The 26,613-nt window shown below is 38.4% G+C and overlaps 1 protein-coding gene across 2 annotated transcripts; it reads right to left on the bottom strand.

Moving 5' to 3' along the window:
• Positions 1–231: 231 nt before the first annotated feature.
• On the bottom strand, positions 232–24,086 carry LOC145574182 (uncharacterized). 2 transcript variants are annotated; one of them, XM_081631920.1, is made up of 9 exons: positions 23,631–23,763; positions 10,993–11,249; positions 6,117–6,836; positions 4,989–5,084; positions 4,816–4,899; positions 2,537–2,771; positions 2,279–2,439; positions 877–1,155; positions 232–769 (listed from the first exon to the last, which is right to left on the bottom strand). In XM_081631920.1, exons 2-9 carry the CDS (start codon positions 11,014–11,016, stop codon positions 740–742), a joined length of 1,629 nt encoding a protein of 542 aa, XP_081488046.1. In that variant the 5' UTR covers positions 11,017–11,249; positions 23,631–23,763; the 3' UTR covers positions 232–739. The 2 variants fall into 2 exon arrangements, with proteins under 2 accessions (XP_081488046.1, XP_081488047.1); XM_081631921.1 differs by lacking the exon at positions 10,993–11,249 and having other exon boundaries at positions 23,631–24,086.
• Between the last annotated feature and the right edge of the window lie 2,527 nt (positions 24,087–26,613).

Genomic DNA, 26,613 nt, shown 5'->3' with positions numbered 1-26,613 from the left:
GCAAGCTTCGTTTTTGTTAAACTTCTACTCCCTCTTCTTACCAGCTTTGTGCCAGTTCAACATCTTCCGCAATTTTAAGAAAAGGCAGCCTGATAATGTCCCCAAGTTAAGCTTCAATATATACAGTTACACGTCTTAATAAAAAGATTTGATCTATTATAATTACAATTTTTCTTATTATTGAATGAATTAATTCAAATCGAATGATACAGATTAATAAATCAACTCACGGACCAAAAAATAAATCCTCTTAAGTCTTAATGCAAGTACAACCATTACAATTATTACAATAATACCACAGGCAAAAACCTCATTTACATGGCCTGTAATCTTAGAACAATCTGTCTCACATGGCTCAAAATACAGCTGAGATTAATATCAAGAATCTAAGCAACAATCTCTAATCTACAACAATTTTCTATAATAGACCCTATTCAAAGCAGTACTGAAATTCTAGGAGCTTTAGCCTAGAATGCTGCAATGCCTTTGCTACTTTTCAACTATGAACTGCCCCATCCCTTTAGTTTTTCAGATACATTGCAATCTCTGTGCTGAGATTCAGCAAAATTTCGAGGCCTATGAGGATGGATATTTTGTCTGTCTTCCCCAATACTGGACATAGGGCTACAGACTGTAATACAACTTACAAATGAATGTGCAAACTCTTGAACTCTTACACCAGGGCCTCTTCGTAGCCAAAGAAAGCTAGGTAGAGCTGTCACAAAACGCCACAGATTGCTCATTGATCCAATGCAGTTTTGACACGAAGCTGCGAAACAAGGGGGAAAAACATAAAGAATATTACAAGTTCACATATAAAAATAATAGAAAATGTAACTTGGCACAGATGCTTTAAATTGTGTTTTGTATATTTACCTTGACATCAAGGCAGGAATCATTTGCCAGGTTTTTTATCGAACTATATACACCAGCATTACGTAGCTTGACAAGCCGACTATAAGCACCAGGGCTGCTAGGAAATGTTAGATTTACAACAGTCCAAACAGTCGCTGTGCGTAATCTATTGTCATTGCTCTGCAAAAGCTTGATCAAAACGGATGGATCATCGCTACCAGCTGGTGGGAGGAGTTGCTGCAGTACTGCTTCTTTGTGGAATTCGTTTCCAGTTGCCACATTTGCAAGTACATACATTCCCTACCAGGAGAATGCAAATTATGACATTAATAGCTAAGCCAAAAAAAGCGGTTGGAGGAGGTAGTTTGAGGAAAAGTATATCAGCGCCAAAATAAACATATCAAGAACTTGGAATTTGATACTCTATGAACTTGGAATTTGATCCTTTTCACAAATTGTTAGTAAATATTCAGCAAGTTCTACCATGAGCAGCAACTACAGGGAAAGGACTCGTACATAAGCAACATCTATGTATCAGAAAATGAAAGGATGAACCATTCTTACCAAAGTATATAAGTGGGTGAACATAAATATGCAAGCAAACTAAAGTGAATTCATGCAGTGCAATTTACCCAAGCTCCAAACTTGGAATTCAGAACCACAAAGCCCTTTCAGTGATTGCAGAAATTATCTACATTCATGCCAATCGGTACACAGCCCACTTTCTTTTACTTCAATCAACACAGTTTGTAGCAATTACTATCTTTAAAGAAAGAGCAGTGCAACTGATACATTATTTCTGAGATAATACACTGTAGTAATGTTGTCATCAACTGAATTACGCTATGGTCTACTCCCTCCAACCCATAATATAGTACTTTTTCTTTTTGGGTGTCCCAAAATGGTGCACCTATTTGGATTCTTTCCTAATACATCACACTTTTTTGGACAAACTTACCCTCACAATTGACCTAACCTCTGAAAAATACCACACTTTTATACAAAAAATAAAAAATGTGCCACTATTTTGGAACACATTTTAACTCAAATGGAATTGACTGAATACCGATGCTCTTCTCACTCTCCCTCCGCAGATCCACCTTATCTCTCTCACAGTCTTACTATACCTCCACAAACTTAAGGAATATATATACCAGAAAACTGTAGTATACAAAGAAATATGTACCAGAAAACTACTTCATTTGATGCAGTTTAAGGAATCTTGCTACTCCCTCCATTTTCCTTTAAATCCCATAAATGAGAAACGGGCACAATATATTGTGGGACGGAGGAAATACTATTTTCTTACGAAGGATAGCATTTTAAAAGGCGATTCATCCATCAGCCTAATAACATGTCAAGAACAAGCAAGGAACATAAACCACATTTTGTTGATATCCTTACAGCTTGCAAGATATCTAACCTGAATGCAGACTTCGGGATTGGATGTGTTCCTCAGTAGTCTTACAATGGCATGTAATATTATAGCTTCTTCAGTGAATATATACTCAATAGAGTCAACACATCCATCAACAAGATTGCGAACAAAACAGATGGCTTGCTCTTGGACAGACGACTCATGATCTGCATGCAAATATAATGTAGGGAATCATAATATGTAGATTAAACTATTATCTTACGCGAATTTTTTTTTCAATAATTAGTTAACAGCAATTATTACCGCATACGAGACTCCACAATGTGGCAGGTGACAGCTCCAAAAATATTTCCCCTTTAAACTGTTTTTCGGCCAGGAAAATCAGGTTTTTCAGAGCCCGTACGGCATTTAACCTGACAGTAGAATCCATTGATGTTGACAGATGAACAAGTTGTTTGACACCTCCATATTGAAGAAAGATGGATTTACGCGTTGTGAATTCCACCACTACATTACATAAAGCACTGAGTGCTGCAATCTAAACAATAGAGAAAAAAAATAGATTGAGTCATGTAAACATAACTATAAATAAGGAAGACTCCACCCAAAGTTCATCCATAAGCAACAAATTAAAATAAAACACCCCTGATAATTTAGTCTGACTTCTGTCAAAAACAGAAGGCACAATCAGAATCATTTCAGACCCCGTTAAAAAATCAAATAAACATACTTTATAATTTCATATGCAAGTAGGCATTAACAACTTCCACTTACACATGTAAGTGAAAAAATGATTTTGAGTGTTAGCAATAGGCTGGAAACAGTCTGTGTTGAGATACAAACATAGCCATACCACACCCACTTTATTTCATTTTCTCAAACCTTAAGCAAAGAGATACTGCCTAAACATCTAAGAAGATTATATGTATACCCACGTTGTTTATTGATGCTATAGTAGGTTTATCATGGTTCCAAATCCACTTACATGACCCCGGAAGAAACCCAACCCATTCACTTCAATTTTGGAATATTTTTTCAAAAATTAGCTACTTTTCAAGACTAGGAAAGGAATGGGTTAAGGTGCTTCCCATAATCCATTTAGGCAGTTGGAACCATCTGTTTCGCCTTTAAACTACCAATTTAACCACATAACTTGTGTCTCCCTTTTTAACTCAAGGCAAACACGGGACTTTATATGACCGACTAGTGGTCATATATAGTTGCAAACATCATTATATGACATTAGGATGCATCCACTTAAACCCCAAGAGTTTTCGACACCAGGTCATGAAACCTTCAAAATAGCTCTGATTTTATGTATAGAATTAGGTTTTGGACTTTTTTTACCTATTGGGAACCAAAAAAGAAAGCAAGTCATGGTGCTTTTCCCATGGACCCCAAAACTACGGGAGGCCATTCGCGTGGTTGCCTGGTTGGAACCATCCATTTAGCCTTTGAAGTGTCCACTCAAATTTTTACGCACGCGCCTCCCTAAATTACTCAAGGCCACTACATGTTTTTCTGTGACCAACTGCTGGTCAAATATACTTCCAAACGATGTAATATGACCCTGAGAAGCATCCACTAAAATGCCGGTAGTTTTCAACACCTGGTCCCAAAATTTCCGAAAATTATCATATTTTGAGTATATAATAAGCTTTAGGTTTTGGACAATCATTTAGTATAGTGGACACGGAAAGAAAACAAGCTGAGGTACTTCCCAAGGGCCCCACAACATGTCGAGAGGCTATTTTTAATGGTTGGAACTATTTTTAATAGGTGTTTTTCAAGATTAAGGTGTTGTGCCTTGGCCCCAAGGGTTATGCGCAGCTGCATCACCATTCAACATCCCCACACTAGGCGTTGAGCCTTAGCCAATCCCATACTTAGCATTTTTTAGCACCAAAGGGTGCATATCTACCCTCATCTAGAAAAACATGTGTTTTTAAGTCAATCTACCACTTACAATACTATGTCCGATATTTAAGTCGTTTGCAATCCGTTGGTAGGAAATAGGAATTGTATAATAAGGCGGCCTTATTGACGCGTTAAGCCCCTACTGTAAGATGGCAATCAGACAACAGGCGCATGCGTCACCCTAAACCCTAATACCAATTTGAATGGAAAAAAAAAAAAAATCAAGAAAAATGGAAAATTTAAAAAAAAAAACACATATTTTCACATTAGAAACCACAATCTCTGACGAGAAGGTATCACCCTAAAAAACCGTGTGAATAAATAAATTTACTATCAAATATTTAAACATGATCGACTATTTCTTATTCACTCCTATCCCATTCCCATTTCTCAAGCTACCACATGTAATCTAAACTCAGAGTATCTTTAACAAGCCATACATCTAGCTGGAACAGCTACCACAATGTCAAGGGGCCAAAAGAAGCTAATTTTTGTTAAGAAATAAAGATTACTTTATAATTCTTTAAAAAAAAAAAAAAAAAAAAAGTTTACTTCATAATCAACACCAATGAAAGAGTCATAGACAAGAAAGTTGTTAAGTAACATTGTTTGAACAGGATATTTAGCATATTACACAAAACATTGCAAATAGGATAGAACAGTACCTGGACAGCAGTCGAAGCATCATTTAGAAGCTTTATCAACGGAATCACAATCAGATCATTCATGAACATACCTGCACTCAAATTCTGAAATAATGCAATATGAGATAATGCACTAAAGATGGCAAATATACAAACGCAATACAAACTTTCTTACAGATATCAAAAGTCCAAACCTTGACTGACCGAGAAACACTCCGCAAACACATGCAAGCTGCAATTCGTACTTCAGAGCAGTCATGATTTAATGCCTCAGCTACCAACTTGAGTACCTATATCAACAAGGTAAAAATTATGCATCATCAGTTTGTTCACCGCATTTTTACTTTATCATGTTTAAGTACTCTGACAATACTATTTGACTATTCTGCTATAGATTTTGGGATGCCTCAATGACAGTACAAATAAATTCTTCAACCAATTAATTTCATTGCTTCACTATAAAGTATAAACTTTTGGTGATACTCCCTGCAATCTTTCTTATTAATTCATCAAAGTCCTACTAGGTGAGTCATTTTGTAGATATGCCACCCTATATAGCAGTAATTGCTCAATCAAACAATAGTAATTTTCCAGGTAAATCTTGGAAGTTAGTATCCCCAGCTGCACTTCTAGTCACACAACAAAGAGATTTATAAATTAAAGGGGAAATGAAAGTTTGAATTATATAGGAAAAAAGATGTATAGATCATAGGAAATGATTAAGGATCATTTAAAAGAGAGGTATATTATATATGAAAGTAGGAAATCGATGATTGAGGAATGCAAATACATATGAATTTGCTAATCCTTCAGTTTATTCTACTCATATATAATAAACAATTTATAAGGTCACACTCAAACAAAAGGAACACATTAATAACCCTACTCTATTTTCAAATGATTTTAACACTTTCCTTATTGGTTTGTTTCTAAAAGTTCTTAACACTATCACTTTATTTCATATTTTAGAATCTTCCTTCACTACATCACCCCTCTTACCTGCAATATATTCACTTTCCATTCACTCTTTATTACTTTATCAGTTTATCCACCTTTTTACCCCCACTCTTACCAATTTTCTTAAAATTTGTGCACATAGTAAATGTTATGATCAGATCGAAACTAAGGTAGTATTATCTATTGTCAAACACCACGCTTAAAAAAAGGTGACCAAACCCTCTCAAACAATAGTGACATGAATTGGAAAAGGATATAATATCAAATAAATAAATATATAAAAAATAACTGGTTGGCTGATCCATATAAAGACACATCATTACAACTAAGTTTCAAACAAGGAGAAACTAATATATGATACAAACCTCAAGTGATATAAGATTTGCCCTGCAGACTTCCAACTTTGAGCATACATCAGCAAGAGCCAAGAATATCCCTTGTAAACGTTTAGCTGGTAATGAGTCTTTCTTTAGGTGCTTGCTCATTTTGTCAATAACATCTGCTTCAAAAGCTAATTTTTGTAGGTCCTCTTTTCCACCAATCAAACTGGACAAAGCGAATGGAGCGTCATCTCCAACTTGACCAGGATCATCAAGAAGCTCAATCAGTATATGTATCAGCTTTGATCTGAGTCCAGCATCTTGTAGATGACATGGTGAAGTGTTCCACAAAGCAATCAAGCACATGGAGGCCAGAAGCCTTGTCCGGGGATACTTATCCTTCGTCAGTTCACATACAACCCTAAAAGCTCTTCCATCATTGGCTTCAGCAAACTCTGAACTAACATCAGGATTGTTCCTACTAACAGCAGCTAGAGCCTCCAAACTAGCATCTCTCTGGCTAAGGGAACCTCGCAGAAGGTCTAAAAGCTTCTTTAAGATGCCAGCCTCATACAACACTTTCTGCTCTGCTATAATCTGACAAGAATGCGTAATAATAGTAGCACCAAGTCCTGTAAGATTCTCACTCTCACTGTCCAATAGCGAAATAAGGAAGCACATGTTTTCCTTTGAAAGAAAATCATACTTGGGGGCAAACTTTGACTGGTATATTATTTTAAGTGATCTAGCAGCAGCATCCACAACCTGCAAAGCATTAAGGTTTCAAAATCACCAAGAAGAAAAATATTTCTTGATTATACTGCAAAAGACAGATAAATGCAGACATAAAAGCAATCGCATGTGAAGTGAAATAACTATTTGATCCTGTATATGCATCAATAACTTAGATTTTCAGAAACACACACACACACACACAAAAGGCAAACCGATTGATTAAAAAGCTTCACAAGACTTAGTATATGAGGTCGATTCTTCTTTAAACACTTCGTGTTCAGTGACCACAGTTACATTTTATAGGGAAATTATCACTGGTACACCTCATTAAATTTTCATTATCAGCGGTACACTCATAATTAACACTTAATTACTACAGTAACTAAACCGTTAATCAAACGTTTAGTTAGGGTTAATGACAGGGATTTTACTTAGACTTGACTAAAATGCCCCCTCACTCATTAACTCTCCCTCCAAGCCCTACTATCATCATTAACTCCAAATTTTTCATTGTCATCTCCTTCTCTCTTTCCCTTGTTCTTCTTCTGCATCAAACCCTAATTCTCGCGCTTCTGAAGCAAATTTCTTGGAGCCTCAGGCCGGCCTGCTTTGTGGATTGTAAAAGGTTAGTGATTATTTCTTGTTGTAATTTCTGAATTTTTCACATTACATTGCTAGGTTTTAGATGAAGTTTGTAATTTCTTGTGAGTGGTTGAATTATGTTGACCGTTTGAATTATGCTCTAATGTTGGTTAATTTAGCCTTGATTTATGTTCGATTTGCTTATGAATATGTATGCTTGCTTAATTTTGTACTCTCTGACCTACTTTATTGAAAATTGCTGAATTTGAGTTTGCATGCTATAGTGTTAGTGATTGTATGCTTAATCTAGGTTTAAATATGTGTTCTTGAGTTTGTGATTTACTGTTGTTGTTAAATCGTGGTAGTTTAATTTACTTTGGACTGAGATTTACAAGGTTACACTGAGATTTAAATATAAGCAACATAATGTTGATATTGATTTGGACTGTGATACTTGCTACTAAATGGACTTAATGATAGAATTTGAAGATATTTTACAAAAAAAAGGGAGTAGTGATTTCAAACCCTATATTTGCTTATGCACAGAGGCAAACATTGGCCAATAGATGATGGTGGTGGTCTGTATAGGATGTTTAGGACATTCCCTGATGCTAAGATGTATGAGATTTTGGTTGGGACTTCTTTAAATTCAACCTTTATGAATGATACAGTATCTGAGTTTAGGAGGAACAAATTCGCTGCTGAACTAGCTAGCAAAGGTGTACATGAAGAACCAGAATCACCACCTGTACATGAAAAACCAAAATCACCACCCCTAAACCAAACATCCCTACCATTGACTATGAGTGAGAATTAACAGCCATCTGTAGAAAATACCACTCCTTCTAAGATAGGGGATGAAATCACCAAACTAAAGCCTAGGAGGAGATTGAGATTGAAATACTCCGAGGATGCTACTGCCACTACTAGTGTGGTTACTCCTAGTAGCCCTCCATTACATGTGATTTTTGGGACTGAATTAAATCATAACCCAAACACTACCTTTGCTGATATACAAGATGAGTTTGAAGAGAATCATGGTAAGCAGTCTAGCAAAGAATACACTAAGGGTACGAAGGAGTTTGAGAAATACTGTGAAAAGGCACGGGATAAGGGAAAGGTTGGTTGTGGAGGTGGGAAGGGTAAGGGTAAGGCTGGTTCCGGTGGTGGGACGGGTAAGGGCAAGGCTGGTTCTGGTGGTGGGAAGGGTAAGGGCAAGTCCAAACAATTGGAGTCAGTTGGTCTGGAAATAAGAAGTTACCTCCTCTATTTCACCACACACTGTCTTCAAAACACTTGTTGTGAGAAGAAGTCCAAGGTTTTCACACCACTCCCCTTCCCAGATGAAGTCCAAACAGCCAACCATCAAATATTATCATTGACCCTAACCTATTTGCTAAAAAAATTCCTATGAGTACTCAAATTAGGAAGGGTATATGGAGTGGTCAGAAAGGGAGAGTGCCTAAACAAGGTATAGAACTCATAAAGCTAGGGGAGAGTAGTGCACCTAGTGCTAGAAGGAGGGTTACATATGGTTTGGGTGGTGCTGGTGGTGATCCTGATGGTTTGGTGATGAACTGTGGGTGATGAATCTTCTGATGGGGATTTCAAATGGAGAAGTAATTCCTGATGGTGATGTTCCCGAGGGTGAGTTGCATGATTTAAGCACTGTTCCCTACATAGAAGACAACTGGGAACCTACCTTTTAGTAAGCTTTCATTGATGATTCTTATGATGATAATTATGTGGATAAGCTTTATAAGCATGGAGAGATGTATGAAGAAATCAAATTTGGGAAGATAGTGCTTAGACCATGGATGATATTTATTGACAAGGCCCATTTGAGAGAGACCTTGAAGATTATGCAGTTGAGGAAGGCTTTGCAATTGTTATGGTAGCTGCAGACAACAAGAGGTACACTGTAACCTGCTTGGCACAATGCTATGAGTGGAGGATGCATGCTAGTAGAGTGCGAGATGGGAAGACTTGGGCTATAAAGAAGATTTGGCCAAATGTGCATAACTGCAGGGAGTAAGAAATGTATAGCCCAATTTGTACGGTTAAATGGGTTGCTCCAAAGGTAATGGAAGACATAAGGGCAAATCCAGACATTCTAGAAAAGGCCCTTAATTGAAGCAAGCCACCTTATAGGTTGAAGAGATACGTTGTTCATGAGTTATTTAGAGGACATGACGAGCCATACAACCATTTACCTAGATATACTGAAATTATAATGAGCATTAACCCAGGTTCTAAGGCTTTAAAGCATTCCAAGGGTTAACTTGTTCGGCAGCATATTACATCTCATTTGCTGGACAATGGCAAGGCTTTCTAGCAGGCTATAGGCCATTGATTGGAGTTGATGGTGCTCATTTGAAGGGCAATTATGGTGGAATTTTACTATATGTCATTGCCTTGGATGGTAACAATGAGAAGCGGGAGTTATATCCACAACATAGTCAAAGATTGTGTATATATTTCCTTTTTTCATTTCTTAATTGCTATATTTAATTACATCTCCATAGCATACATTGATAAATGTGATTGTTGTAGGGTGTTGATGTTGCATTGAAAACTGTTTGGCCTTAAGCTAAGAGAAGGTATTGTTGCAGTAGAAATTACAAGAAAGCTTTCCCAAGTCCACTTATATACATCCCTTTCTGCAGAGCTTGCAATGCTACTAACAAATTCACATTCAGAAAGTCAATTGAGGGACTTAAAAAGGAAGGTGGGGAGGATGTCATGAAATGGTTTGCAGATTTAGGCCATCAATGGTTTACACTTCAAGCTTTGTTGAGAGTTTTAACTAACACTTGGAGCTGACAAATGCATGCCAGTATTGACTTTACTAAAAGGTAATAATCAAGCTAACTTGCATTTCACACTATTTTTGAATGATTACATTACTAATTTGATTGTTATGTTATGATAGGTATAAGGAGAGTGTGCATGGTCAGGATAGCTTGGCATGAGGCTGCAATGGCCTTGAATGATGATGAACTCTGCCGAAGATAGCAAGATTGGTTAAAGAGATCAGCAAAGCCACTACAAGCTATAAAACTTTCCGGTCAAGCCAAGGGGAATATGAGATTCATGAGGGTAAATCACAGTTCCCTCTTAGCCTAAACAATAACATTTGCTCATGTGGAGCTTGGCAAGTGTCACACATGCTATAAGGGGCAATGACTCATACAAAAGTTGACCCACCCAAGTTCCTGGTATTTTGCACAGACCTACAAAAAGGTTTACAGTCATAACATAACTCTTACCCCGGATCTTAGTCAATGGCCTGAATTTGCTGCTAAGAACCTTCATCATGTTCACCCACCAAAGATGAAAAGGGGGGTTGTGCTAGGAACTGAGATCAAAACAGAGTAAAACACACAAGCACAAAAGAGGGAAATAGCAGCTAACGATATGACGTATTGATAATCGGTATAATTAACAATACAACTCTCCTTCTTTCGAGAGGAAGGAATCTCTCCCAAAACCTCTCTATAATTTTTTGGATAATCATCTCCTATTATTACTATTTATAATCAGTTACTAGCAACTTCTAAAGTTAAGAAGAAATAACAAACTATTCCCAAAATTACCACATTACCTCAAACCCCACTAACAAACTCATAACAGAATACCACCTCGAGAATTCTTTTCGGCCTTCCTGCGAGCATAAGTGATTATGGGCCTAGGCCGACTCCTTCCAGGTTGGTAGACCTAGCAGAAGGAAAAGGGAAGAAGGAGAGGACCAGCTAGGCAAAAGACTTGTAAAAACTTGCAAAGGAGGGCTCACTGGAAAAGAGCTAAGGGCTGGAGAAGCACTTGTGATACAAAACCCAAGAGTGAGAGATCAAACAAACGCTGCAAAAGAAGCAAGAGCAAAATCAAAAGGTGAAGGGCCTTGTGTAACTGAGCTCACAGGCTCACCGCTCACAGCTCACAACTGTCAAGTGCCACAAGACATATGGAGACAAGGATGTAATTCTACTCCTGGGAGACAAGGATGTAATTCTGAGATATGCAGATGCTTTTTAATGTATTTTAGTCTATTTTGAAGTATATAAACCAAAGTTTAGTGCTGTTTGATCACACAATTGGTTTAGTTTTTTCTTTTTTGAAATAAGTGTACTTGTTGGGAACTTATACAAGTTTTTCATTATGTTTGTCTTTCTTTTGATGTAACCTTCTGAAACAATATGTTGGGGTTGCACTGCTTTTGCTATAACAGTTAATATATGTCTTTTCTCTATGTCACTTCATTTTCCCTAATTTTACTACTTTATTCTTGTTAGTGCACCATTAAGTGTTAATAATTAAAGAAACAGGGGAGTATAACATAAGTCAAACACTTTTATTAATATCAATTCAAATTACATCTCACAGCTAAGTTCTCATTGCAACTCACACACCCACTCTTGAACTGCATTTATTTCAAAACAACCAATAAAACCAAATACATAACAACAGCAATCTTAACAACCATATGAACAAAATCAGCAAAGTCATTTGTCTTCTTCATGAACTCAGTGAATTCAGCCCTTAATAGTTGAACATATGCTGCTCTAACAGCGTCTGCCACCAACATCCCTTACAATATAGCCTGCACTTGTAATAGGGCCTTCCAAGATTAGCCGTTGAGTTTAAGAACTCGATGTCTGCACATCTTGGAGGATTACAGTTGCAGGTAATGGTTTTAACCCACACACCTGTATATCTCTGTTACTTGAAATAGATCTTGTGCTAGAAGAAGAAGCCATTGCAGATTTGAACTTAAAAGTGAGAGAGCAAAAAAAATGAAAGAGAGAGAGATTGTAAAAGAAAGTATGGAGAAGAGCATGTATTTATAAGGGTTAATGATGTGGGAATTGATTTTTATTTTTTTTTCAAAAATAAGGAGGGAAATGTTGGAGGGAAAGGTTGGAGGGAGATTAAGTGGGAGGGCATTCAGGTATTTTTCCTCTTTTTTTCAACTAACACGTTTTTTATTTACCTACCTAAACGTTTCATTAACGTTTTAGTTACTGTAGTAATTAGGTGCTAATTATGAGTGTACCGATAATGAAAATTTAATGAGGTGTACCAAAGACAAAAGCTAGAAGCTAGAGTGTAACAGCGATAATTTCCCTACATTATATTATCGACAAATATATGCATATTGTATACAAGTAAACCAACTTAAGATATTCAGTGGCGGATTTACACGTGTGCACACTAGTCACGTGACTCAGCAGCGCCAAAAAAAAAAAGAAAAAAAAAAGAGAAAACGCCCAAAACGCGTGAAACGAATGACGGAATGAACAAAGTTCAAACCTCACAACGACAACCCTAACTCCCTCTCTCACATCAAGCCGACCACGCCGCCCACGCCGGAGCAGCCAACATCGTTCGTTCGTCCGTTCGTGGTTCGTCCTTCAAGCCTTCAACTCTTCGAGCAACACCTCGAGGGGGTGAGTTATTCAAGCCTGCCGCAGTGCCGCCGCCCTCGGATCTACGCCACCAACCCACGCAGCACCACCGAGTACCATGGTCCACGAAGGCACGAAGCACCGATTGAAGGTGAGAAGGTCTGAAGCAGCAAGCCGTTAGCAGCAAGATATTAATTAATTTATACCATTTAATTTATTTTTTAAATTATAATTATGTATAATTTTAGTCATTTGATTGATTGAATTGAACTGAATTGTTGATTTGTTGTTATTATTGTGTTAATTACTTAATTAATTATAATTTCAGTCATTTATAAATTACAATTTCATAGTCTTGAAATTGACAAATTGTATTCATTGTGGATTTGTGGTGTTGAATTGCAGAATTGTTGAATGTTGAATTGAATTTCACTTTATTTGGTAATATTGGTACTTTGTAGTCTTGATTAGTTGATTAGTTGGTCATTTGATTCAGATTTAGTTGAAATTTGATTGTATTATGTGTAATCAAATGAACTGAAATTGTGTATATATGATTGTATATATGAATTGCTGAATTTTTTGTAATTGCTTAAATGATTTTCAGAATGAAGCGGAAACGTACTCCAAATATCGCTAGTTTCTTCGCTAAATGTAATCATCCTAGTCAACAAAATTCTTCTCCAAATGAACAAATTTCCACTCCACATCCTGCTAGTGAACAACATACCTCTCCCACACACAATTCACCTCAAAGATCACCACAAAATTCCACTCACAACTCCCCTCAAAATGAAGTGGAACAATCTTGTCCTCTTAATGCTTTGGGAGATGGTGTTAGATTAAGTTGAAAATGATCTTGCCAATCTTCCTCATGACCCGAGATTAGGAGAAAGATGAGTGATTTCCATCCCGATGATAGAGATGTTATGGACTGGGTCAACGGGGTCAACATCGCAAGACAGCCACCAATATTGGTGTATACGAGGTGCGCCAAGAAGAAGCAGCAAGGTGCAGCAGAGCCCAGCAACAAAGGGGAACAGGACAAAGTTAATTAATGGGAAAATAGGAAAGAAAGCAACTTCCTTTAATCATGTTCTTTGTGGGTTTCCATTTTGGTTAATTAAAATGTCACATGTATTAGCTATGCTTTGAGTATAAGTAGTGTAGTAGAATGTTAGGCAGATTATCCAGAAATTAGACAAGTTCATTGTGAGAGTTGTGACCTCAAGTCACTGAGAGACTCATAGCCTAAAGTTATGCTTATCACTTGTAATCGGTAATTCGACCCTTAATCAATCAAATACTCGAGCTTTCCCCTTAATTATTGTTTCATTTTATATTAATTGTGCGTGAGAAATCTGGTCTATAACATCTTGGTATCAGAGCAGTACGATTCATGGACGGAAACACGGAGCAGCGGCTTAGTGCCGTGGAGGAGATACTCACCGAGTTGAAAAGTCAGTTGACTTCCATCAAAGACAAACTACAAGTGCAATCCCCGGGTGATAGCCTCACTCGAGTGGTCGCAGCGGCGGTCCAAGCTGCAATGGAGGAAGAACGGAAGAAAATCGAAGGCGCTTTGGAAACCACTCACACCAAACTGGAAATTCGCTTGAACCAATTCCGAGACGACATCAACAATCAGGGGGCCATAGACCGAGCCAAGGTCGCCAAATTGCAGGAAGAAATGAGAGCGGCGAAACAGAGTGCACCACAGCAGTCACTCATACAACCGGCGCACCACCACGAAGGAGATAATAGCTTGCAACAGGAGGGTGAACGGGTGGCGACACCAGTAGGGGATAACTCCGAACAGGACTTGCTTCCTAGAGAGGCTGGCGGGTGGCGCGGTGGAAGCGGGTGGAAAGGCGGAGGAGAAGGCGGCGGCGGCCACTGGAGACACCGAAAGCTGGAGATGCCCCTTTTCGAGGGTTCGGATCCGGACAATTGGGCAGCAAGGGCGGAAATGTATTTTGAGTTTTATGGGTTGACTGAGAGGGAGAAAATGGAGGCCGCGGTGGTTGCGATGGATGGACCCGCCCTCAAGTGGTTTCAGTGGGAGCAAAAAAGGCGGCCGTTTTACGGTTGGCCGGATCTCAAGCAACGGACGTTGAACGAGTTCAGACCCGCGCACTCCGGCACCCTACATGAACAGTGGCTGGCGGTGTCGCAAGGAGGTGGCACGGTGCTGGAATACCGCCGGCGATTTATTGAGATGGCGGCGCCCTTGGAAGATGTTCCGGAGAGTTTGATGTTGGGGCAGTTCATTAACGGGTTGAGCAAGGTGATTAAGGCGGAGCTTAGGTTGCTTAATCCACCTAATTTAGAGAGAGCTATGGAGATAGCAAGTAGAATTGAGAAACGTAACAGGATGCAACAGAATAAAGCCCCTGTTGCGAATTGGAAGGGAGGGGCCATTAGTGGGCCTTCAGCAGTTGGTTCGGCCCAAGGAGGATCTAACCTCAATAGGGGTGGGCTAGTCCAAACATACGGACTACCTAGTAGCAGTAGCGGGCCACCCAGATCCTGGCCCAAGGCGCCCGAGTCTCAGGGTTCGGTCAACGTGGGCCGACCCAGCCCAGGCCCGGCCCAGAGTTCTACCGGAGGAACCCGACGCCTTACGGACTTCGAGTTGGCGGAGAGGAGGTCGAAAGGTTTGTGCTTCAAGTGCGATGAGAGGTGGGGTGTGGGTCATAGGTGCAAGCGGAAGGAGCTTAGTGTCTTGATCGTTAGTGAGGGAGCGGAGGAGGAGGAGGGCAAAGGCGTCGAGGAGGAGGTGATGGATGAACCGCCGGTGGAGGCGTCCTTATGCTCGGTGGTTGGGCTTTCCAACCCGAAAACAATGAAACTAAAGGGTTGGGTGAGTGGAAGAGAGGTGGTAGTCATGGTGGATCCGGGGGCGACTCACAACTTTATTTCCGCTAAGGTGGTAGAAGAGGAGGACATTAAGGTGGAACGAGGTGGGGAATTTTTGGTGGCCTTGGGAAATGGTGACACGATCCGTGGAGATGGAGTTTGTAGGAGGGTCAAGGTGGAGTTGAGTGGGGGAGTCACGGTGGAGGAAGATTTCCTCCCACTAGCTTTAGGCAACACGGAGGTAATCTTGGGGGTGCAATGGTTAGAGAAACTAGGTTCGGTGGTCACGAATTGGAAGACGCATGTGATGAAGTTCACGGTGGAGGGGATTCCGGTGACACTTGTGGGCGATCCTTCATTAGAAAAGGCCCAAGTGTCTTTGAAAGCAATGATGAGGGTTTTGTCAAAGGAGAAACAAGGGCTTCTGGTGGAGATTAACAAGCTAGAAAGTGATGGGCCGAGCCCAAACCAGTCAGGCCCACCCAGATTTTTGGAAGGAATATTGGGTCAGTTTAAGGGGGTTTTCAATTTGCCACATGGGCTCCCTCCTCAAAGGGGCCATGAACACTCAATACTCTTGAAGGGTGGTTGTGACCCAATTTCAGTGCGGCCCTATAGGTACCCTCAGGCCCAAAAGGATGAGATTGAAAGAATGATCGAAGAGATGCTAGAGGCAGGGATCATCGTTCCCTCAAGTAGTCCGTTTTCGAGTCTGGTTCTCTTGGTCAAGAAGAAGGATGGCTCGTGGAGGTTTTGCGTGGATTACCGAGCTTTGAACAAGGAAACCGTTCCCGATAAATACCCAATACCCGTGATAGACGAGCTCCTAGATGAATTGCATGGGTCAAAGGTTTTCTCCAAACTCGACTTGAAGTCGGGTTATCACCAAATACGGGTCAAGCCGGAGGACACTCACAAGACGGCGTTCCGTACTCACGAAGGGCATTACGAATTCTTAGTAATGCCATTTGGGCTTACTAATGCACCGGCCACATTTCAATCACTAATGAATGACGTATTCCGACCATTTTTGAGGAAGTTTGTGTTGGTTTTCTTCGACGACATTCTTGTCTATAGTAAGAGTAAGGAGGAGCACCGTGAGCATCTCAAGTTAGTGTTACAAAAATTGGAGGAGCATAGTTTATATGCAAATTGGAAGAAATGTGAATTTGGTGAGAGTGAAGTGGCGTATTTAGGCCACGTAATTTCGGAGAGGGGAGTAGCTATGGATCAGGAGAAAATCAAGGCGGTACTTGATTGGGGAATTCCGAGAAACCTCAAGGAACTTCGAGGTTTTTTGGGCCTAACCGGGTATTACCGAAAATTTGTACATCATTATGCACAAATTGCAGAGCCTTTAACCTCCCAATTAAAGAAAGATTCGTTTTGTTGGACTGAGGCAGCAACTCAAGCTTTCAATCGGCTCAAAACGGCCATGACCACCGCCCCTATTCTAGCAATGCCTGATTTTCGAGAAAAGTTTGTGGTTGAAACCGACGCTTCGGGTTTTGGATTAGGGGCCGTGATGATGCAAAAGGGGCGCCCAATCGCGTATTACAGCAAGATTTTAGGGGTCCGAGCTCAAGGAAGGTCGATTTACGAGAAGGAGCTAATGGCTATAGCTCTTGCGGTGACTAAGTGGCGGCATTACTTGTTGGGTAGAACATTCGTGGTTCGAACGGACCAACAAAGCTTGAGATTCTTAATACAACAACGCGAGGTGGGGAGTGAGTATCAACGGTGGATTCGAAAATTGGTGGGGTTTGATTTCGAGATCCATTACAAGCCTGGAGTAGCAAATCGCGTTGCTGATGCTCTGTCACGAAAGGGGAAGCAGGGGAATGAAGAAGATGATGAGTTCTGCAAGATTGGGCTGAGTACGATGATCCACTCACATTGGGTGGATTGGGCCGAATTAGAAAGAGAGCTGGAGAAGGATAAATGGTTGGGTAGCATCGTGGTGGGCCTGAAAGGAGGGAAAGACGGGCCCAAAGGCTTTCACCTTGAGGGAAATCGAGTTTTTTATAAGGGTAGGGTTGTTTTACCCAGTAATTCCAAATTCATTCCTCTTCTCTTGAATGAATATCACAATACAGCCATAGGGGGTCATGATGGGGAGATCAAGACATATCTTCGTCTCTCTTCAGATTGGTTTTGGGCGGGGATGCGGAAGGCCGTCGGGAAATATGTCAGAGAATGTGAGGTCTGTCAACGGAGCAAATCCACCACCAAAAATCCACTTGGGTTGCTTCAGCCACTTCCAATTCCCGAAGCAATTTGGGAAGACATATCAATGGATTTTGTGGAGGGGTTACCGCTGTCACGAGGAATCGACACCGTGCTTGTGGTGGTTGATCGGTTGTCAAAATACAGCCACTTTATTGGGCTCAAACATCCTTTTAACGCTCTTAAGGTGGCTGATTATTTCGTGAAGGAGGTTGTTCGGCTTCATGGTTTTCCGTCTTCCATTGTCTCCGATCGAGATCGAGTGTTCATGAGTACTTTCTGGAAAGAGTTGTTCCGGTTACAAGGAACACACCTCAAGAGAAGTACGGCCTATCACCCCCAAACCGACGGTCAAACGGAGATCGTCAACAAGTGTTTGGAATCTTATCTCCGGTGCTTTATTGCGGAGCAACCTCGCACGTGGGCTAAGTGGTTGCCATGGGCAGAATACTCGTATAATACATCTCCTCACACCTCGACTAAGATGGCTCCATTCAAGATTGTTTATGGGAGAGATCCTCCTAAGTTGTGGCGTTTAGGAGCGAATGAGACGGTGGTTGGCAGCCTCGAGGAGGCATTGAGAGAAAGGGATAGCATTTTAGATGAGCTCCGTATGAATCTTAATCGTGCGCAGCAAATCATGAAGGGGAACGCTGATAAGAGTAGAAGGGAAGAGCAATTCGTGGAAGGGGAATTCGTGTTCCTGAAATTGAGACCGTACCGTCAGAAATCCCTTGCACGGAGGCCGTTTGAGAAATTGGCGGCACGATTTTATGGCCCTTTCGAAGTCTTGGAGAAAATTGGAAGGGTAGCATACAAGCTTCGACTTCCTGTTAATTGTAAACTCCACCCTGTATTTCATGTTTCGCAATTGAAGCGTGCTCTAGGTGATCTCACCAGCCAACCCCTCATCCCTCACCACTTGTCTCCGGATTTGGAGATGATAGTCGAACCAGAGGAACTCTTGGCAGTTCGACTGAAGCAACAGGGCACGACTCAAGGTCTGGAAGTCCTAATTAAGTGGAAGGACTTGGCTGACTTTGAAGCAACTTGGGAGGAGTATGAAGCTATCCAGCAGCGGTTTCCGTCATTCCACCTTGAGGACAAGGTGAAACTCAAAGGGGGGAGTGATGTTATGGACTGGGTCAACGGGGTCAACATCGCAAGACAGCCACCAATATTGGTGTATACGAGGTGCGCCAAGAAGAAGCAGCAAGGTGCAGCAGAGCCCAGCAACAAAGGGGAACAGGACAAAGTTAATTAATGGGAAAATAGGAAAGAAAGCAACTTCCTTTAATCATGTTCTTTGTGGGTTTCCATTTTGGTTAATTAAAATGTCACATGTATTAGCTATGCTTTGAGTATAAGTAGTGTAGTAGAATGTTAGGCAGATTATCCAGAAATTAGACAAGTTCATTGTGAGAGTTGTGACCTCAAGTCACTGAGAGACTCATAGCCTAAAGTTATGCTTATCACTTGTAATCGGTAATTCGACCCTTAATCAATCAAATACTCGAGCTTTCCCCTTAATTATTGTTTCATTAACAGGACAAAGTTAATTAATGGGAAAATAGGAAAGAAAGCAACTTCCTTTAATCATGTTCTTTGTGGGTTTCCATTTTGGTTAATTAAAATGTCACATGTATTAGCTATGCTTTGAGTATAAGTAGTGTAGTAGAATGTTAGGCAGATTATCCAGAAATTAGACAAGTTCATTGTGAGAGTTGTGACCTCAAGTCACTGAGAGACTCATAGCCTAAAGTTATGCTTATCACTTGTAATCGGTAATTCGACCCTTAATCAATCAAATACTCGAGCTTTCCCCTTAATTATTGTTTCATTTTATATTAATTGTGCGTGAGAAATCTGGTCTATAACAAGAGACTTAGTGAGGAGAACTTACATTCAAAAAGGGACATGCCAACCTAAAAACCATGTATTTCCTCAAAGACTCATTGCCCCTAAAAAACGTCGATTTTGTGTGAAGTGGTTTGAAACTTGGGGTTCTTGGCTTGAATATAGTGTGGAAAAGAATGTTGCTTGTTGTTTCATTTGTTACTTATTCAAGGATGAAAATGCATTTAGAGGTGATGCATTTGTTATCGATGGTTTTCGATCTTGGAATAGATAAGACATACTAAAAGCTCATGTTGGTGAGAACATACAGTGCCTTGTTAGCTATGGATTTGTTAAGAAACAAAAGTCAAGCATCACCACTGCATTTTCAAAACAAAGCAAGGAGTCTATGAGTAACTATAGGAAGCGATTGGAAGCATCAATTATTGTTGTACAATGGCTTTTAGTTGGAGCATTGCCTTTTCGAGCTCACGATGAAAAAGAAACTTCTTCAAATAAAGGTAATTTTCTTAGACTTTTGACTCTTGTTTCAGAACTACATCCTGATTATTCAAAAGTTTGTTTGAAAAATGCTCCTGGTAATTGTCAACTTACTTCTCCGGTTGTTCAAAAAGACATCATAAATGCATGTGCAAAAGAAACTACTGAAGCAATACTAGAAGATCTTAATGGTGGTTTCTTTGCTATTCTTGCTGATGAGTTGATTTCTGATAAGGAAAAAATGGTTATTTGTTTGAGATATGTAAATAAAGAAGGAGAAGTGTGTGAGTGTTTACTTGGTATTGTGCATGTTGGGATACAACTTCTTTAACTATTAAGGTTGCTATTGAGTCGCTATTAATTCAACATTCTTTGTCTTTCTCTCAAGTAAGGGGACAGGGTTATGATGCGGCAAGTAATATGCAAGGTTCAATTAATGGCCTTAAAACCTTAATAGAAAAAGAATGTAAAAAAGCATACTTTGTTCATTGCTTTACTCACCAACTGTTGACCCAAGTTGCACTTGCTAGAAAGAATCCTGATTGTGCTTGGCTCTTTAGTGACATGCTTGCTCCTCTCTTGATTTTTGTGCGTTGCTCACCAAAGAGGAAAGAATTTCTTCGTGAAAAACAAGCTCAAGCAGTTGTTGATGCATTATCCCTAGGTGAACTTGAAACGGGTTCGAGTTTAATCAAGAACGGGAGTTAGAAAGACCCTGTGACACCCATTAGGGTTCCCACTTTAAAACCATTGTAAATGTTCTTGATATATTTCCTTCAATCCTTGGCTCACTTGATGAGATTGCTAAAGTTGTCGAAGCAAAATCTATGGCAGATGATTTTAATAGAGCACAAAGATCTTGTCTTTCACAACCAAATATGAGATTGAGGTTCCAGATATGGATGCGACATATGTTGTTCCCCGGAAAAGGATATTTACAGGTAAGCGTCCGGGAGTGTCAAATCTTCATCATTTTCGAGTTGAGGTATTCATAAGTGTCATTGATCTTCAGTTACAAGAGCTTGAAAATCGATTTCCCGAGATAAGTAAAGAACTTCTCATGTGTATGTCTTGTTTTAGTCAAGCTAATCGGTTCTCTTCTTTTGACAAAGTTAAATTGACCAAGCTAGCAACATTCTATCCAAATGAATTTTCAAGCTCGGAATTGATTTACTTTGAAATTTGAACACACACTTCAAAATTTCATTGTCATCGTTAGAGAAGATGAAAGGTTTTGGAATTTGAAGAGTCTTAGTGAGTTGTCAAAGAAACTCGTTGAGACGGGATTGTCCGAAACTCATAGTAGAGTATACTTGCTTTTGAAGTTGGTGCTGGCTCTCCCTGTTGCAACAGCAAGTGTTGAAAGAGTATTTTCTGATATGACGATCGTGAAAGATAAATTGCGTGATAGCATGGGAGATCAAATGTTGAATGATTGTTTGATTACTTTTCTAGAAAGTGATTTGTTTTCGAATGTTAAAATAGATCACATTATTCATCGATAGCAAAATATGAAAACTCGTCGTGAACAATTGTAATAGTTTATTGTACTATGTGCTTGTAATATATTATTTGTAGTACTTTCGGTTTGTAAGATGAATTTTTTAAGTACTATTTGGTTGTAGTATGGATTTTTTTTGTTTGATTGAAATCAAGGTGGTTTTCATATATATTTTTATGTTAATAGTTTTGGATTCGAAATTTTTTTTGTACTTTTATAGGTGATCAATGATCAATAATTCAAGGTGACTCATAAGCTCGAAATCCTAGATCCGCCATTGAAGATATTAGGTTTAATCATCAAATGTCACCTTGCTACCCCAGAGTAAAATTACAGTCCAAACAGTGGCAGGACTGGACATTAATAGATCTAATACTGGTTTTTGTTGCATCACTGTAAAGGGCCAAAACTGCTAAAGGTATGTTGGAAAGGCTCACGGAAATCAATCACAACGTATGTACATCTTTGATAACAACTGAAGGCTTCAAATTGCATCACACTAGGTGGGTACTAACAAACTATACAAACAAAACCTACCTTCATTATTTATAAGCGAACACACTATTGCAAAGTTGCATCCAGTTGAGACTCAGAAATGATCTTTGGGTGGGAAACCGCTTTCGCTAGTACAATGCACATTAATTGGGACTGCAAGAGCATCATTTCACACATATTGAACATCTTAGTTTTAGCAAATAGATAAAACCATAATATTTGCTAAATAAAATCCATACAAAATCCTTTAGTTTGTTTTTATTGGTCAGCATAAGAACAGTGACATGGATATACCCAATATAAGCAGCTTATATCTATCACTAATAGACACAATTCTCTCCTTCACTGGCATCACAGCCTTTTATACATAAAATTATTCAGATCATCTTAAATTAGCAATCTTTCTTCAAACTGCTCCCCTATTCGACACAATAGAACAAGCTCACAAACTCTAAACCCTTCATCAATTGAATATACAGAACTTTTAAGCATTTACTCAGTTGCTCTAGAAATTCCCTGTGACCGACACAAATTCTGAATAATTCATAATTTCTTACAACCACCTCATAAATCAACTCCCCGTTTCAAAATTCCCCTCATACACCCAATTAACCTCAAAACCCAGTTAAATTTTCAGAAAGAGCTCATTCAACAAATCCAATAAGAGCTACAATTCTAGAATTCTGAACTCCAGAATCAACACACACATGGTTCTATCTAACCTCTACAAATTTACAGTTCCAAGATCAATATCAAACCTCACAATATCAAATCAATCACTGCTTCCTAGTTCCTAGTTCCTTTCACATCCCCCCTCTAACTTATAAACCTCAAAACCAAATTAACTTCACATTTCAGTCATCCTTCAATTCAAGCTTGAACTAAAAATCAACAACCCTAACTCAACTAGGTAAATAATAATGAACTCATTTCAGTTCCCCTCAACTTTCTAATAAATCAAACAATCAAATCAAACCTTATACAACCGCATTAAATCAGTTTGTCACACATCAAATTTCACATGATCCCATTAGCTCAATTCTCACAATACAACCTTCCATTAAACCGAATTCCAGCAGAAACTCCCAAAATTATAACTCATTTACGACAAATTACACAACATTTCATTACCAAGCTTCAATTCAACCCAAACTCCGACTAAATTATACATTCAAATACAAAATTAATCAAAACAATACCTATCCTATCATCAAAATTATCAGTAATTTCAACACCAACATCACCTAATCAATTTACAATCCTCCTCACACAACTATAACCAGCTCAATTTTCACAATTCACCATTTCATCAAATCACAATTTGACCTAAAATTCAAAATTTTCAACTTTTTCAATTCACAAACACAAGCGCGGGCGCACACACAATTCAATTCCTTAATCCACCAAAAATCAAATTACCTTAGCGTCGGAATGAGAAACAAGACCTAAGAGGAGAGAGAAAGCGCCAGCATCGAGCACAGCCTTAACACCAGCATCAACACCACAAGCGAAGCTTCCGATAACTGCCGATGCTTGAACGATGACAGAAGAATCACTGGAGGAGAGAGAATTCACTACAGCAGGTACTACGACACCGGATTTCACGTAGGTTAGCTTCTTCGTGCGATTTCCGATGATCTGATTCTTCAATTCTCGAAGTGCTTTGAACTTTGTCTGATTTTCCGGCGATGATAGTCGGAGCATTAGGTATTCTGGGCGGTTGTTCGTCGCTGATGTCGGCATTGCCTCCGCCGGCGGCGGGGTGTCACGCACAGCACGGAGGACAGAGAAATTGTGGGAGGAGAGAAAGAGAAAAAAAAGGTGTGTTTCTTCTTGCTTTTTGGTTTTTGTTTTTTGTTTTTTTTTATTGTACTTTTTTTTTTTTTTTTTGGTGGTTTTACTAGTCTAATCTTTTTTTTTTTTTTTTTTTTTTTTTTTTTTTTTTGTTGAAAATCCATATGAGTTTGTTAGTGAAAAAACATGGGACCAGGGAGCAATCAATTTGGCTCATGAGATCTGATAAAATTTTACTCTTGCCTCATGTAATCTTCCTCCCTTATCCAAGTTTGAGATTGACAGCGGAAATTCTTTGACAGAGTTGGAATGTGGGAGCAATGGTTTTCGAAATTTTGATAGAGTTGATCAGTAATGATCCGATATTCTAGTGTGTGATTCTGGGCACCTCAAGATTCTAGATCTCAAAATAAACAAACAAAAAATTTAAAGTTAAAACTTGATTTGGGGATTCCAATCTCCAAAAGTTGTGTTTAATGGTTTAAGCCCTGTTCTTTTGAGCTTTTGGGCAAAGCAGGGATTAGCAGAGCAGATTAAATTTCAGCAGAGTAGAGCACAGCAAATTTCAAGATAGCAGAGCCGAGCCGAGCAGAGCAGATTATTATTATTATTATTATTATTATTATTATTATTATTATTATTAAGTGTATATACCATTGATTTAGGTGAGTGAAAATATAAATAAATGTGTACCATATTTAACATAGGTTAATAGTATAAAGATAAATGACAACAGTTTACTTATATTTATTTCACAAAAATTTTAAAATAAAATGATTTAATGAGTAATAATGGTTTTACTTATAAATATGTCTTAATCATATATTTTTAACTCTCAAAATAATAATGATATACAAAGTATTACTTGAAAACAACCTCTTTTTTTTAATTCTTAAATTGTATGGAAAGATTTGAAAAATAATTCAACTCAATGAACTAACAATCAATACCCACATAAAATGTTTTTATACATTGTTATTCTAATATCAAATGTTTATAAAAAGAAATTATTATTAATTGTTATTATTATTATTTATTTTTTTGAAAGAATTGTTATAATTATTAGAAATTATTAATTAATAATATTATTAAATATTAATCCTTAATAGTTTGAACTATTAAATATTATTATTGATAATTATTATTATGATTAATAAATATTAATTATTATTAATATTAATAATTATTATAATTTTTTTAATATTAATAATTATTATAATTATTTAAAATAATTAATTATTATCATCAATACAATATTAATTATTATTATTGAATATTAATTATTATTGTTATTATTAATTATTATTTGAAAATAGAGCAGAGCAGATTTTTTTTAGCAGAGCAGATTTGATCTGAGCAGAGCAGCTCTAAAGAACGGGGCATTAGGCTAATATCTTGAATTAAAACTTGTATCTATTTTTATGTCATGTTTAGATTTCTTCGAGAAATGAAGGTAAAAAATTGCCAAGCAAAGAAGTAGTAGTCTCAAAATCATTGAAAATATTGGCAACTTGAGATTTTGCTCGAGAACTTGAATACTATTCTTTTGTAGAGCACTAATTCGATTACATAGGAAAATTTTATTTTGACCATATTTATTTTCATTCATGTTAGATATGGGACATCACATACTTATAGCTTTGAAGTATGAGATAACGCAAACTCGACCTCAAACCTATGAAGGCAACATCGTTCTTTATTGCTCCCGGCATTGATGAAAACTGGGTGTGAGTTAAGGGATTTTGACCAAATCTTGCAGGCACATGTATGGAGCTCCGTGCCTAGGAACATTGGGAAAAAATTGGTACACAGTAGTCTCAATTTTTTATTGATAGAGTTGTGTAGCAAAGGGGAACTTGTGACATGGAACCTTGATGCGACTACAATCGATTATGGGATAGAACAAGCAAGAAGTATGCAGCTTCATTGCTGCGCTTGTTGTTGCAATGACGTAGAAAGGCCCTACCACACTCCCTAGGAGCAGAGTAGGCCCTAGGTTGTTGAGGTACACCAGCTAACCAACCACCATTGAGTTGCTTACCCTCCCTTATATATGGAGCTTTATTTACATTTAATTTTAACTTATATATATTTCCAATGAACACCTAATTGTAGGTAACAAAATACTAACACAAAACTTGTTGGAACCTAATAAATGGGTATTAAGCTTAGTGTTGACAATGTTTATTTATGATTTTTTTTTAATTTTTTTTTTAAGGTAAAAAATTGAAAACTAAGAAAAGGCATGTAGAACAAAGTGAAATCCCTAAAAAAAATGACAAGCTTAGGAAACATGCATGGATAGATATTTGATACTTTCATTACTTTTGAGCATTTTAAGGGTTTAGGGATTATTATAAAACCTGAATGGACCAAAGTGATTGTGACAAAGAAGAGTTGTTTGTCTCAAGTAGCATCCTATTATCAGCTTAAGATGCTTTGTCTTGTATCTTGCCTAAATCCTAAGATCAAACAAGACATCATCCTTTATTGCCATAAATAAGGTTTTTATAAGGATGAGGTGTTATGTCTTGTCTCTCAGTTTACCCTTATGCTCATGCCAAGGGATGTAGTGTTTTCACTTAATATACACCTCCTAGCTCCTAGC

The sequence above is a fragment of the Chenopodium album genome, chromosome 13, assembly GCF_948465745.1.
Source record: "Chenopodium album chromosome 13, dcCheAlbu1.1, whole genome shotgun sequence".
NCBI classification, from domain to species: domain Eukaryota; kingdom Viridiplantae; phylum Streptophyta; class Magnoliopsida; order Caryophyllales; family Amaranthaceae; genus Chenopodium; species Chenopodium album.
This window is presented reverse-complemented; position numbering and strand designations above follow the sequence as displayed.

Excerpts from the sequence above, each read along its gene's own strand:
- LOC145574182 (XM_081631921.1), bottom strand. The coding sequence starts at position 23,954 with ATGCCGACATCAGCGACGAACAACCGCCCAGAATACCTAATGCTCCGA. Across the intron at positions 2,772-4,815 it reads ATGCTTCGACTGCTGTCCAG|ATTGCAGCACTCAGTGCTTT; the intron begins GTACTGTTCTAT and ends TCTATTGTTTAG. Across the intron at positions 770-876 it reads ATTCCTGCCTTGATGTCAAG|CTTCGTGTCAAAACTGCATT; the intron begins GTAAATATACAA and ends CTTGTTTCGCAG.